This window comes from Leptosomus discolor, chromosome 2 (assembly GCF_034619465.1).
Source record: "Leptosomus discolor isolate bLepDis1 chromosome 2, bLepDis1.hap2, whole genome shotgun sequence".
Taxonomy (NCBI): domain Eukaryota; kingdom Metazoa; phylum Chordata; class Aves; order Leptosomiformes; family Leptosomidae; genus Leptosomus; species Leptosomus discolor.
The window spans coordinates 53,132,660-53,146,369 of record NC_141392.1 but is presented as its reverse complement, the minus strand read 5'-3'; the positions used below and the strand labels follow the sequence as shown (position 1 = coordinate 53,146,369).

Genomic DNA, 13,710 nt, shown 5'->3' with positions numbered 1-13,710 from the left:
TGAACTCTGAAAAGGCAGCTGCCTTCACTTACTTTTCCCTATAAGCCATTCCCTCTGTCAATACCTTCACAGACGAGCTTTTTACACTTCAGTAGTGCGAAGGTAGCCTCAGCTATAGGTACACTTCATACAGATGACTTGTTAACTGAGGTACTTTTAAAGTTCCTTTCAGCGTCCTGAAATATTTATGAACTTTCCAGTATTCTTGGGACTACCACCACAGCCCACTCTCAAAGAAAAAGAAATTTTGAGAATAATTAAAATAGGAAATTCATGCTCCCTTATTTAAGCTTCCTCTTGCCCTGCCTCCACAAGACACAGAGCACAACTCAACACCCAGACAGGATGTGCCCATTGCTTGACTGTGCTTAGTATTTAGTAAGTGATAAGGCTATTCATTACTACAAATGATGGAAGTTTGGCTGAACAACACAAAAATCAGTCCAAAATGTATAAATACTTGCTACATCCTAAAAGATTTCTGTTAATCTGGGAAATACAGACTAAATCTGTAGCCCTAATTCAGGTGACTAACACTGCTGTGGGTAATGTTTGGTTTTAAAGCACAGGAGAATGACTGATATTAAAAAAACAAGTTTAAAAATCAAATTGCAAACCATTTATTCCTCCTGTCCAAACAGATCTCAGTAGCACACAAACAACGGTAGCTAGCCCAAACTGTCCCATAACACTGTATTTATTTATCTAGCACTGCTGAAGCCAAGCACTGAGTGGGGGAGATACTAACAGAGGGAATGACCAATAAAATTAGTGCCATTAAGCTGAAGCAAACATGTCATTTCATGTATCTGAGGGGGCAAACAAGTAGGTTAATAGGAAGAATGATTATTGAATAACTAGATAGAAAAAGCAATGCTAACACAAGAAGGATTGAGGACCCAGAAAAATCGAGGGCAGGAGATGAGACTATCACGGGTGCCCATCTTACAGTGCTGAGCCACTGCTTCACCACTTACATTTTGAAGTACTGGCAAGGACAAGATCAGGTAAGCAAGCTGAAAATAAGAGCAAAAGTGTCACAGAGAAGTGGAGATAAAATGAGGTATTGAACTGCTCAGTTTGCATGAGGACAACTGCAACGCAACACTCAGAGGTGAAACTAAAGGAAAGAGGAGAGCAGAGGCACCCAACCTTTGCTCAGGAAGGCCTGGGCAGAAACTTTTCAAGGCCAGCTGACGTGGTGCTGCAGAAGCTCAACATGGGATGATAAAAAAAAAAAAGCAGTTGATTAAAAGTAAATCTTACAAACAATATGAAATGCTTAGAAGGTTTTTTGAAGAAGAGTGGGCAAAGAAACATTTAAATAAGTACCAGGACAGCCACTGATGAGAGTTAGAATAAAGGGAGAATCCTTGAGAGTGAGAGAAATCAAGTCATATCTCTGCAGTATTTATCTGATACAGTTGCACTACAAACGTGCACTAAAAAGGTCTCAGATCAGCACAGGATACATGTTCTAAAAGATGCACCTTAAATGCAAAGCAAGTGTCACCAGCCAGTGATACACCTGCAAGGCACAGAGAGACTGACTGCGTGGAATCAGGGAAAGTTATTTTACAAAGAATTCACTGAAAAGGCATCGGGTTTTGAAAAGGACAAGGCATAAGACTTATGTGTTCCTCAACCAAGGGCATCTTTATTCAACATCTCAACCACATTGACCAACCACCTAACTATGCTGAGGAAGCAGAAGAAAGACCTCCAAAGGGGTTCGGGTTTTTTGTGTTTTTTTCTCCCCACTTTTCACTTTCTACCTGAAAAAAACAACTTTTCAGCTTGATGTAGTTTATTAGTAAACTGCAGCTTCAGTGAAGAATAAACAGTTTCTGCTAAGAAACAGCAGTGAAGTGCTGCCATGGAGAATCAAACCAATGGACAGCTGTGGTCCAGCTTCCCTCCTCTAGCAAAGACTAATAAGCAACACTTCAATAGAAAGTGAAATACCATGTGCTAATAATACATGTTTAGTATGGCACAGTATCATCACGTAACATATGGGAATCTCTTGGCCCCTATCAAAATAACTGTTAGAAAATAATTGTCCGGTTATCATTTAAGAAACATCCACAATTGAATACCATGCTCTTGCTTGCACTAAGTGTACAACAAACATTGTGATGCACAGGGTCATTTCAACTTTGTGCTGTTGCAGACCATTAGTACAGCTTGCTTTAAATACTGAACTGGGACATCTATATCCAATACTCACAGTGACATTGCAAGAATATTGCCTTTTTGAAAAATGAAAGAATAATTTAAAAAATGCTCCTGAATGCATGTATTAGAGTCTTAACCTCAACACATAACAAAATATCAGTTATTCTTTAAACATAACGGCAAGGAGACCCCAGAAGTGTTCTATCCTTCACACTGCTGCAAGTTCACTAGCAACCCAAATGAGCCATCCAGCATCACTGCTTCTAAATTTTTCTACTTTGGAATGATTTATAAAACTACCATTTTTATAAATCAGTTTGAGATCTTCAAAAGAGAGGCACTAGCAGTATTATTTGTTATTATCATGCATATACTATAATCTAGCATGAGATAAAAATAAGCCCTTAGAAATGACCTCTAGAGATCTATGACCTCCCACTGACCTCCTTCAAAACATATTTGGATCTGTTGCAGCCTTTTATTGCTCTTTGTCATTAGTAATCCATCATTTGATCATTATAAAACATTCACAGCAGATGTGCCTACAAACAGGGCATGATGATTTAAGTGGGTAAGAACAGGAAGAGATGAACTCTCAAGAAACAAAGATCCTGAGTTTATGCTAATAAGTTTACTTCAAAAGACTAAATTAAGGAGAAACATATGCAGATTTCCTTAAGCTCTTCTATTTTGGAGTTAAGTCTCAAAAGTCATGTCAGGCTCATGTCAGGCTACTTTTTGTGTAGTTTTCGTAGTTCCTCAAGTGAGTATTTGTGTATTACTAGGTGTTTTCCCAAGTTCAATTTTGGCACTCACTAAACACCACAGCAGAAAAGACATCAGTGTTATGTTGGCAGAGAGGAACATAACTGTTATGCAATTAGCTATATAAAACTGCATTGGTTCTCTTCCCCTGTTTACACCACACAGAAGAACAAATACGATGATCAGATGGAACCAACTTTACCAGAATGAATTTGTCCAATGGCAAATATGTCCTAACTTAATTACTGATCAGAGTTGGTGAGACAGACTCTGCATTCTACATGAATGAAGATATGTTGCAGATGCAATAGAATTTTTTATTGTCAAAAAATACTGAGAAATTAATATTCTATTATGTACAAAATCATAACAGATTTGCCTGTAACATGTAGCAAAACCAGAGAGCTGGAATAGTGCATTATAGTTACAACAGTACAAGGCATAGGTAAGTTTTAGTTCTCAAAAACATTTGAGTCATAGTCACAGCATAAAACTGCATAGGGTGGGGGGCTGCTATTAGTGGTCAATTTAGTAACATGTAGAAAGCCACTTTACATAATTTTACCGATTTTACATTCAATATTGCTTTCACAATTCTTGATCAGTTCTTACTTTTGTACATCTTCCTTAACTTTACTTAAAGTGAAATACCAGTTCTACACCAGGTAGGAATCCAAAAACATTAGGAAACATTAAAAAAATGGGTTTTGGGCTGAACATAAGTATCAGAAATCCTTTAGATAACATTTTATAGAGAGTAACTCGGTTGTGCTTTACGGTGCAAGGTGGGGATGCAAAAGGGGTGGAATCTAGATCTTCTTTCTAGAAATTAGTCACTATGAAGTGTTCATCATTTCTCCTGTACTCAAATTTGCTTCATTCTATTATTCACAGTAGCATATTTATCTAAAAAACTTAAGCATCTTACTTTGCAGTGGTCATACTGCTGCTGTAAGGTTGGAACATCCCCTCCAATGGGCATTTGCTTTCTTAGTTCTTCATCTTTTGCATTCAGCCATTTGATTAACTCTTCCAGGGATGTCAGCAATCTGTTCCATTTCTCTGCACTGGCCTCCAAGTGAGCCCTGTGAAACAACATTAAAGCAACTTTAAAGCCTGGAATGTAAAATCAGCATGGGAGAGCAATAAATAAATAAAACTGCTCCATCGTTAAGATAGGAATATTTCAAGTGTTTAACTGAAAAGCAACTTTGCGTTAAAAAAAAATCTCTACTTCAAAACATTTTGCACAGCAAATCAAAATAAGCAGAGGAAAAACGAGAGAACACAAATACATACCTGAAGTTTTCATTTACCTTGAACATTGCACATCTAAGCCACATAAATAAATGCTGCATTTTGTTGTGACTCTACTACTGCAGTGCATGAAGTACAAGCACCATTTTGTGAGCTAAAGCACTGAAAAACTGAACTCTTTCACACCAGGACCCTGACTATCCAGCAGAAAAAGCGACAAATTCTCCCAGCAGTGATCAACAGTAAACTGCCTGTGCTGCTGAACATATCGGTGACAGAGGTTAATATATCATCTTTAGTAGATGGTGAGTTACTAGAGAATTAATACAGAGAGTGTGTCCCTCAGTTTAATTGACAAAACCTCCAGATTCAATAATACCCTTTTCTATCATTTTCAAAAACACCTTGACTTGATGACTTCTCCCTGCAGTGCCTACACAGCTGCAGGGGACTATCTGACAGGGATCACATACCCCTCTCTTACTGCAGTTGTTCTATGTTAGGGATTACTTTGAGACCAGCATGTATTTAGTTTATACCAGTAAACAACAATTTCTTTCTCCACGCAGGTGGTGGAGTAGAGTTAAATCCTTTTCAGTGTAGTCTGACACCAGCACACCAGCTCTGCACCTTCCTGCCCTGCTTCTGACAGATGAGTGAACCAAACTTTAGTATTGTTTCCTACCTTTTCCCTTCCCTATTTTGTGCATGTTTTTTAATCTTTTTTTTCTGATTCACTGTAACTCTCATCTTGAAACTTTCACCTGGGTTCTCTTGTATCATCGTCTTCAATGGCATTTGAGTGAATGTTTGGGACTGACGTGACAATGGTTGCATTAAAGAGGTGATGTGCTGCAAGCTTAATTTCAAGGCAAGCTTAGGTTTGGGTACACTGGGATCTCCTAGGGATACTGGGATAAATGAACCAAAAAAAACAGTCAGTGAAAGTCTATGGGAGTTAAAAATATACAAACAAAATATAAATCATAGGGGGGAAAAAATAAATCACATTTCTGAAAAGCATAAACCAACTTTAGGAAGAGAAACCTGTTCTCCTTCACTCCGTTCAGGTAAGTGCTTAGATAAGGACTTGGGGGGGGGGGGGGGCGGGAAGTACTTGCTAGAAGTGACATTTTACTGCCTACAGCTTTGTGCATCATGGTTTCTATCGTCCCTTAGTGCTCTCACTGATACCTTTCTCTCAACACTGAATTCAAGCCAGCCGCTTGTAGCCGAGGCCTAAACAGCTGAGCCAGCATCCTGCCCCGCAGTGAATTACAAGAGAGCTATTGCATTTGCAGTTACACGTGTACAGGCGAAAAGAGTCCTGCAGGCCTTGGTTTGCAAACCAGCAGCTCCTGAACGAAACGTACTGTCTCAGCTCTCCTGGACTATTTCCAGTTCTCTAATACTCACTAACCAGAACTACTTTCAAGGCAACCAACTTGTTCTTCCTATATAGATGGTATTAACTCTACAGCAAGTTAGTGCACAAGGTACTGGCTTCACAGCTGGAGCATTCACCATAGCTGGTCCCTGAAGCCCTCAGCCACGCACAGGGACATGCTCCCAACAGCACAGGGTGGTCCACAAACAATGTTTACCTTCTCCTTTTCACAGCTAGCTTGACATCCCATCAAAAATGCCCTCAGAAATACCAAGCCGTAAAGCATTGCATATATGTTACCCACAGGCACTATGTACTCAGAACCAGCCCTCTTTTCTGGAAGTTTAAACAGTTATACTCCCTATTAATCTGGCAGAGGAGAGATATTGCCCTCTCATCTAAGCCAAGATGGCCCACATTTGAATTTAGTTTTGCTATTAGACTCAGATTGTTATGAAAATAAAACATCTTCACGAATTTCTAGAAGCAACCACAATTAAAATCTTCAGATCTACAGCTTTCCGTACATTTGACAGTGAAATCTCTATTCACTGTGATTTATTACTACATCTAGCACATTTAAGCAGCTCTCACTTCTAAAATCTGGCACACTCTGAGGCTTCAAGATTCCGCTCTAATTATTTAGCAGAATTCTCGTACACAAAAATGAACTGGAGTTTTGTAAGTAGGAAAAAAATTCCTGTAACTAGTTAAAAGACAATTTAAGGGTGACTCACTGTCAATTTAACATGCAGTGCAATAATATTAATAGTGAAAAAACCTAAATTGATATTAATGTGAATGATGTGGCATATGATACTAGATTAAATGAATTGTAATATACCACTAATGAGTACCGATGTGCACGTCAGATTAAGAACAGTAGAAAAATATCACTAGCACATAGTTTCAAAGCACAGTGCAAGATAAACTTGTGAGGGTAGAGCAGTAAGGGGTGGGGAGGAAATGGACTACACTAACAGGGACTTTAAAATTCTTCTCTGAACACAAAGTGAGCTAACATCTCTTGAAAGGTCAGAAAGACATTCTCGGGGGGAAAAAATACACATCAGCCTGGATTTTTGCTGAATGTTATCCCTCTAATCTTATCAGAAGCACTACTGAAAATAAAAGTGAGATGGTGCAGCAGCTGAAGGGTGGACACAAGCATTCAGTTCTCCTGGGGAGCGGAGACATGCATTCAGTAAACCCCATTCGAAGCAAATGCTGCACAGGAGCAAGGGAACCAAGATATACTCCAATTTGCATTTCAGTATAAAGTGTTTACATTTGTCATACAGACATTATCAAAGAGAGATGATAAACTATGTTGAAGTTCTGAAATGTATCTTGGGCTTCTTTGCTTCCCAAAATAGGACTTCTGGCCTCTGTTTTGGAATTGGTACCTCTACCAATACACAACCTGCAAACAAAGCTTCAAGTGTAACAAATGAATTGGCAATCTCTAGGGACTCACCAGGTCAAGAGCTGGCTAAAGAGCCTGCTCTGACAAAAATATAGGTCAGATACAGATGATTGTTCAGGTTTGGACAGTGGTTGGAGCAATATTCCCCAGCATCAACCACCTAGTATTCAGAAACACTCCTAAGGGAATGCTGGACAAGCCTGATAAACACAGATGCTCCCATCCAGCTGACCAGACTGACAGCACCCCTCCTCCACCCAGGCTGAATAAAATCACCCAGAAGAGCAGCAACTCTGACATAACTCCCCTTCTGTTGACCCTGAGAGGCTCTCTTCACAGCTGGAGACCTCCTCAGCTTTTTTTCTGCTATGGAGGTAACACCTTCCCTGCTGAGTGACAAGGGAACACATAGAATAAAAAGATTGGTGGGTGGTCTAACTATAGAGAATCCTTCTCTGTTCTCCTATACTTCTACCTCTACCCTCCCCAAAACACTAACACCCTCACAACTACTGCTCCAGGAGAAAAGAATCTCTGCTAAACATTTGGCTTTAAAAGCAAGACCTGCACTTTGTTTTCTTCCTGGAAATAAGATAATAAAAAGAAAGTAAAATAAAATGAAGCGTAAGTCTACAAGTAATTTCAAGGAGAGATATCAGATAGTGTCACAGTCACTACAAATACAGGTTTAAGTAGTTTCAGTGCATTTAAAAACATGTCACAAGAGTGCTGCTTTTCCATTTTGGAACTTCTTTAGTTACAGTCGCAAGGAAGTAATGTCAACACAGTGCCTAGCACCATCAGCTCAGAGGACTGAAGCGATGAAGAAAAACTCATACTAACCCTATGGAAGAGCAGTACTCTTCAGCAATTAAAAATCAACATAATCAGAATGTACACATAGCTGAAAATATTCTAACACACTTAGAGAAACCTTAATTTAGCACTATCCCAAGCTAAAACCCATAAAAAACCAATCAGATTTTTCAATCATCAGTCCTAGCATCTAACATGGTTATATGCTGTTCTCACAAGACTCATCCATACAGTTTTGCTTTACAACTAATCCTTGAAAAAAGGTACATCAAGAAACCAAAAATTGAAGGCAAACAGCTAGATCAACACATTAACTCCATATCAGTTCCATGCTTTGTCATATCTCTATGAAGGATTTCAGCACTCCTGCACAAGTTAGAAAAGCCAACTGCAAAGAACAGGGCAACACACATTGACTCAGAAATGCTATGCTCTTTTCAGTGGTGACTGAGATTTGAAAGGTTAATTTACTTGTCTTATATTTGCTCCAGTATTGTCTTCCTTGCCTATCTTCTACTTGTACCTCTTTGACATGTGGCTCTGCACCATTGCAGGTACCAGTAGAGTAACACAAACATTGCAAACATTAATGATGCCCAGTGGGATGTACATGCCGTATCTATGCAGAAGTGAAAAGACAGGTCCGTATTCAGAAGGGCAAGTATTCCCACTTTTCTGAGCATCCACTGCATGATCACTGTCTGTATTACTGCCTTGGAACTCACAACTGATCAAGGTTTTAGGGACATGATTTAGTGGTGTTGGTAGACCTAGGACAAAGGTTGGACTTGATGATCTTGAAGGTCTCTTCCAACCCAAACTGTTCTATGAGTCTATGATTCTAGGGTAAATGGCTTGAGGGCCTCTTTTTTTGGCCATCAATTGCTCCCAAATTATGATCAGGCCCAGGAAAGGACAAGAAACTGAACTGCACTTGCTAGAACTCCACAGTTGCTAAATTATTATCTTATGAGTATGTTTTTGCCTTTCTCTCCTGTTGACTTATTTGTGAGTAGAGCTCATAAAAGCCCAAGTTTAATAGCTCTTGCATTAAAACTACTTGTGTGGTGGGGCCAGTCTCTGCAAGTCCTCATATCAAGCTGCTTGGTTCCTCTGGTTCAAGCTCTGCCTATGGGCTTTTGTGGAGGTGATTTACCCGTTTCAACTGTTTTTCAGGTTGGTGATGTGATAAGTGGAGATGAAAAGTAAATGTCACGTTTTGCCCTCTCTCACTCCTCCTAACTTGTGCCTAAATTCCCAGCTCAACTCATTTTTCTGGCCTTTGGAAAGTTCATGTGAATGTTTAACATTTTTCTGTTCTATTAAAAGAACGGTTTCCTTTAATCAACAAGCAAGCAGTTGCAATTAAAAGCTCTAGAAATTCTTTTTGTATGCAATTCATTTTAATGCAGAATTTTATTCACACTAATGAATATGGTAATATCTACATCCAAAATGACATCACAAAGATTTTGACAATGACTACACTCTGAGAGTCAGTTAGCTTGGCACTGGTAGCATCAAAAAAATTGTAAGATGCATTCCTTGACTAAGATGTATTTTAAAACATTTGTTAACTGAATAGGAGCAATAAAAAAAAAAAAATCAAGACACTTAAGATGCAAGTCCTATCAAATCATTCGTCTCGGTGTTAAAAGCAAGGTCAACAACAAACCCCTGATTTCTCCCCATAGTAATTGTAGATTCACACAATTACTTCATTGACATTGCTATATATTTACAGTAAGGAAAGATTCAACATACTTTCTGGAAAATTTAGTACAGATTGACAAGTTACAACTGCATGCTCTGGAGAAAGAACAAGTAGTTAAGCCTGCATGGTGAACAAGCACACCTAGATTTTACATTTGTGCTCAGAGGTCCTTTACGGAAAAGGAGGGAGATTTCACTTCAGTGCCAAGATCACAGCCTTTTAGAAGACAGTAACTGTGCCCCATTCATGTCTTAACATTTTCATTGCTCACCTGATGTTAGCCGACTTCGCCTTCAGGTCATTCCAGCGCTGGTTCATGTCATCAAGACGGTGTTGGAGCAGAGCAGCTTCCTCAGAGTTTCCCAAGGCTTTCACCATCTTCTGTCTGTTTCCATCAATGCTTTTAAAGATGTCATTGTGGGCATCAATCTCAGCTTGGATGTCCTGAAATATCAGTAAGAAAAGTCCAAAGATCTTAGTTCTCTAAATAAAGGAAGGGAGAGCTTATTCTTGTTAGTACTCCTAAGCACTAGGACTGAGCATAGGACAGACTAGTCAAACATAGTCTTTCTTGGGTAACTCTGAAAAGAGATGCAGAGGGGAAAACCTGCAACCCTATTAACATAATTATAAAAGGTCTAGCTTGCTTAAGTGTGAGAAAAGGAGTTTGAAAGTCATCCTTGACTGTGAAACAGGAGTGAGAACTATAAACACTAGGTTCTCTGCATGTTTTTTAGCACTGAAGGTAACTAATTTCCTACTTTTCTCCCACACATTTCACACAATGCAGCATTTGCAAATGCACTAGAAATCATTTCCTGCTCTGAAATTATACAGATTCAGCCTTACTTATGGTGTCTCTTTGAAAGAAAATATTGCAGAAAACTTACATAGCCCACTGAAATTCAAACTCTACGCAGTGCTTTAAGGCCACATGCAATGAAAGCTTTTAACCAGAACCCAAGCCCTTAAACTGCAACTAAATGACTAGAGATACCACTAGCCCATTTTTACAACTAAACTACTGTACACCATGGCCTGCAATATACGGAGAGGTAGACATAAACCAGCAGGATGTACTGTAATCTGAACTTCATAGTAAATACTGAAAAGAAAAAGAAGTGCTTGTGATTTCAATTCAGCTTACCCATTTCTCCTCCACTTAGAAATTAAACGTATTTTATTCTCTGATCTACCATCTGCCTCAAGAAACACATTACAGATGTTGTCTTCATCTAAGCACAGTATTATTTTTAAAACACATTATAAGAGCAAACAAAACCCTGCATCACCACTAACGCTTTCTAGCATCCGTACATCTATGTATACTCTAATAGAGCAATGTAGATGTGTGGAGAGCCAGGAGGTGTACTAGCTGTCTCAATAGGATTAATCAGTGAAGATTGTGACAGGAATTTGATGCAGATTTAAATAAACTTCTTTTGCAAAGGAAAAAATTCAATAACTGAAATCCCTTAAAGATTTTTATTCTTCTAGACAACTCCCCAGTAATCTCCATCTGTTCCCAAGAGCAGGAAGGGAAGGGGCTCTTGTACCTCCCCATCCTCAAGATGTAGTCCTGCACCTTAGAATGGCTGCTTGCACATCTACAGTTGATAGCTGGAAACAGTGGAAAAGTAGTCATGAATTTGAGACAGCATGAGAGCTTTCTTCAGTTAGGGAAGGAAAAAAAGTAAGGATACAGCTGAAGAAGTGCGGGACAGAGACACAGAGAGGGAAAGGTCAGGAGTGAGAGAGAGGGATGGAGGCATCAGTGAAGGTCTGGCTCTCTAGCTGAGCTACTATGTGACTTTGGTCAACTACCTATTTTTTGTCATGAGTTTCACTACTTTAAGTAAAAAAGACACTTATGCTGTCTTTAAACCATCCTGATAAAAATCACCATTCTGAAAACAGATACAAGATAAAAGCAATGGCATTTAAAATGAAAAACCAAAATGGAAGTGTCTGATGATCAAACCCAACTAAGACTGCACAGTCATCAGTTAAAACAAATCAAATGCTTACCTGAAAACACTTTCAGCTCCCATCCTTACATCCCCAACACGCAAGCAGACACAGTGAAAACCAGCTCAAGTCCATGCAGTAGGAAATACAACTGCATCCAGCAGTTACACACTAATAACTGCACACTAATCTATGCTACAGAAGTCTGATCATATCAAAGCTATTTCTATGCCATTTTAGTCATGAAAGAAAATTTGATTAAAACCAAACTGATCTCTAATCTTCCATTCTACAATCACAATATTGATTCTAAAGCTATTGAAAACCTTCATAAAACATTCTAGCTTTGATTACATTTGAGAGGACAGTTATGCATGCATGCTTAAAAATGTTTTATTCAAAACAGGTTTAATTCTTGCATGTGCCAATCATGATGTTACATCGATCAAGGCACAGTAAATTTGCTGTTCGCCTTCTTGAGTCCCACCTGTGATAGATGTGTTTGTGACAGCTCAGTTCAAAGAATCAACTTTGCTAATTAACTTCTCTTTTCCAATGTCCATTTTCCAGGGAAAAAAAAAAAAGGCACTTCCAGCTGATTGATAAACCAACAGGACTGATATTAAAAGTTCATGAATGACAGTGCATCACAGCCCTCAAAAAGAAAAATAATAAAAAAAAGGTAGAGAAATCCAAATAACACATCCAACACTAATCACAGCATAGCAGTGGTTGGAAGAGACCTCTGGAGATCATCTAGTCAAACCCCCCTGCCAAAGCAGGTTCACCTACAGCAGGTTGCACAGGAACGCGTTCAGGCGGGTTTTGAATATCTCCAGGGAAGGAGACTCCACAGCCTCCCTGGGCAGCCTGTTCCAGTGCTCTGGCACCCTTAACATAAAGAATTTTTTCCTCATGTTGGGACAGAACTTCCTGTGCTCCAGTTTGTGCCCATTGCCCCTTGTCCTGTCACTGGGCACCACTGAAAAGAGCCTGGCCCCATCCCCTTGACTCCCACCCTTTAGATATCTATAAGCATTGATAAGATTTCCTTTCAGTCTTCTCTTCTCCAGGATAAACAGACCCAGGTCTCTCAGCCTTTCCTGATAAGAGAGATGCTCCAGGCCAGTAATCATCATCTTAGCCATGCACATGGAATAAAGTGCAGCATTAAGGTGGGATATGAAAGATGGCTAACGGCAACAGATGGACACTAAGTTAGTTATTGTCCAATACCAACATAAAAGATCTTGAAGATTTTTATTCAGCTATTGTTGTCTGTTGGAAGACTAACAAGGATGATGGGCTCCTATCTTGTCCTAAGATTGCTGTAATTGGTAGCAACTGGTAGTAATCTCCTTTACTCACTGTGTTATCACAATCTCTCAATTCTTACAAGATTTGTAAACATGCACTGGTTGCCTTCCCTTAGAATTTCTTATTTCAAACTGGGAAGAACTCCTCTATCTATTCTGTACACATCCCAATTCATATGGGATATATGAATAATATAATACTCCATATTCTTCTCCATTGTCCTCTGTGTGGCAAAAAGGGTGAATAAGTTGATTATCCCTGCTCAGGACCCAACTAGGATTAACTCTAATAAGAGTTGATCCAATTTCATTTTTTCATTGCTTTAAAAGCAATTATAAACACTTCCCCATTGTCACATGGAAGCTTCTCACAGAGGCAGAACACTGGAGGATGCAGAAGAGGGGGAAAAAAAATTCTGTTGCTTTTACCCCATAAAGAGGTGGACTGAGCAAAAGTGATCTGGGCCAGAGTGCTATCTCAGTGCATACAAAACAAAGCAAAGAAAAATGAAACAAAAAAGCAAAAAAGAAATCTAAAGAAATACACTGTAGAGAAGGCCTTCTTGCCAGAAGAAATTCATAGCTCTTACTATAGTTACATAGCTTTAACAACTTAATTTTTTGAGATATTACTATAGAGATGTTGTATTTTGCTAATTTTGCAAATATTTATGTGCATGTACTTGTTAAACTGGATTGCTAATTTATTGGTATGAGGTCAACACATCTGTTTACATATTCAAGTGTTTGCAGGGTTAAGGTCCTAAATTAAAAGAAAGCTCTTTGAGGAAAGTATTCATCCTATATATAAATCAAGGTGCAAGCTTCAAAGTTTTGAAAGACTGAAAGCAGAAGAAATAACTAGGCTGTCATTCATATATCT

General features: G+C 38.9%; 1 protein-coding gene across 1 annotated transcript in view; it reads right to left on the bottom strand.

The window, feature by feature from the left end:
• Positions 1 to 13,710, bottom strand: part of UTRN (utrophin) — a 397,724-nt gene that overhangs the window by 122,938 nt on the left and 261,076 nt on the right. The window contains exons 52-53 of the mRNA XM_086461077.1: positions 9,815 to 9,987; positions 3,872 to 4,028 (exon numbers count right to left, since the gene is read on the bottom strand). Of these exons, the coding sequence (XP_086317203.1) occupies positions 3,872 to 4,028; positions 9,815 to 9,987 (330 nt within the window). The remainder of the gene's footprint in view (positions 1 to 3,871; positions 4,029 to 9,814; positions 9,988 to 13,710) is intronic.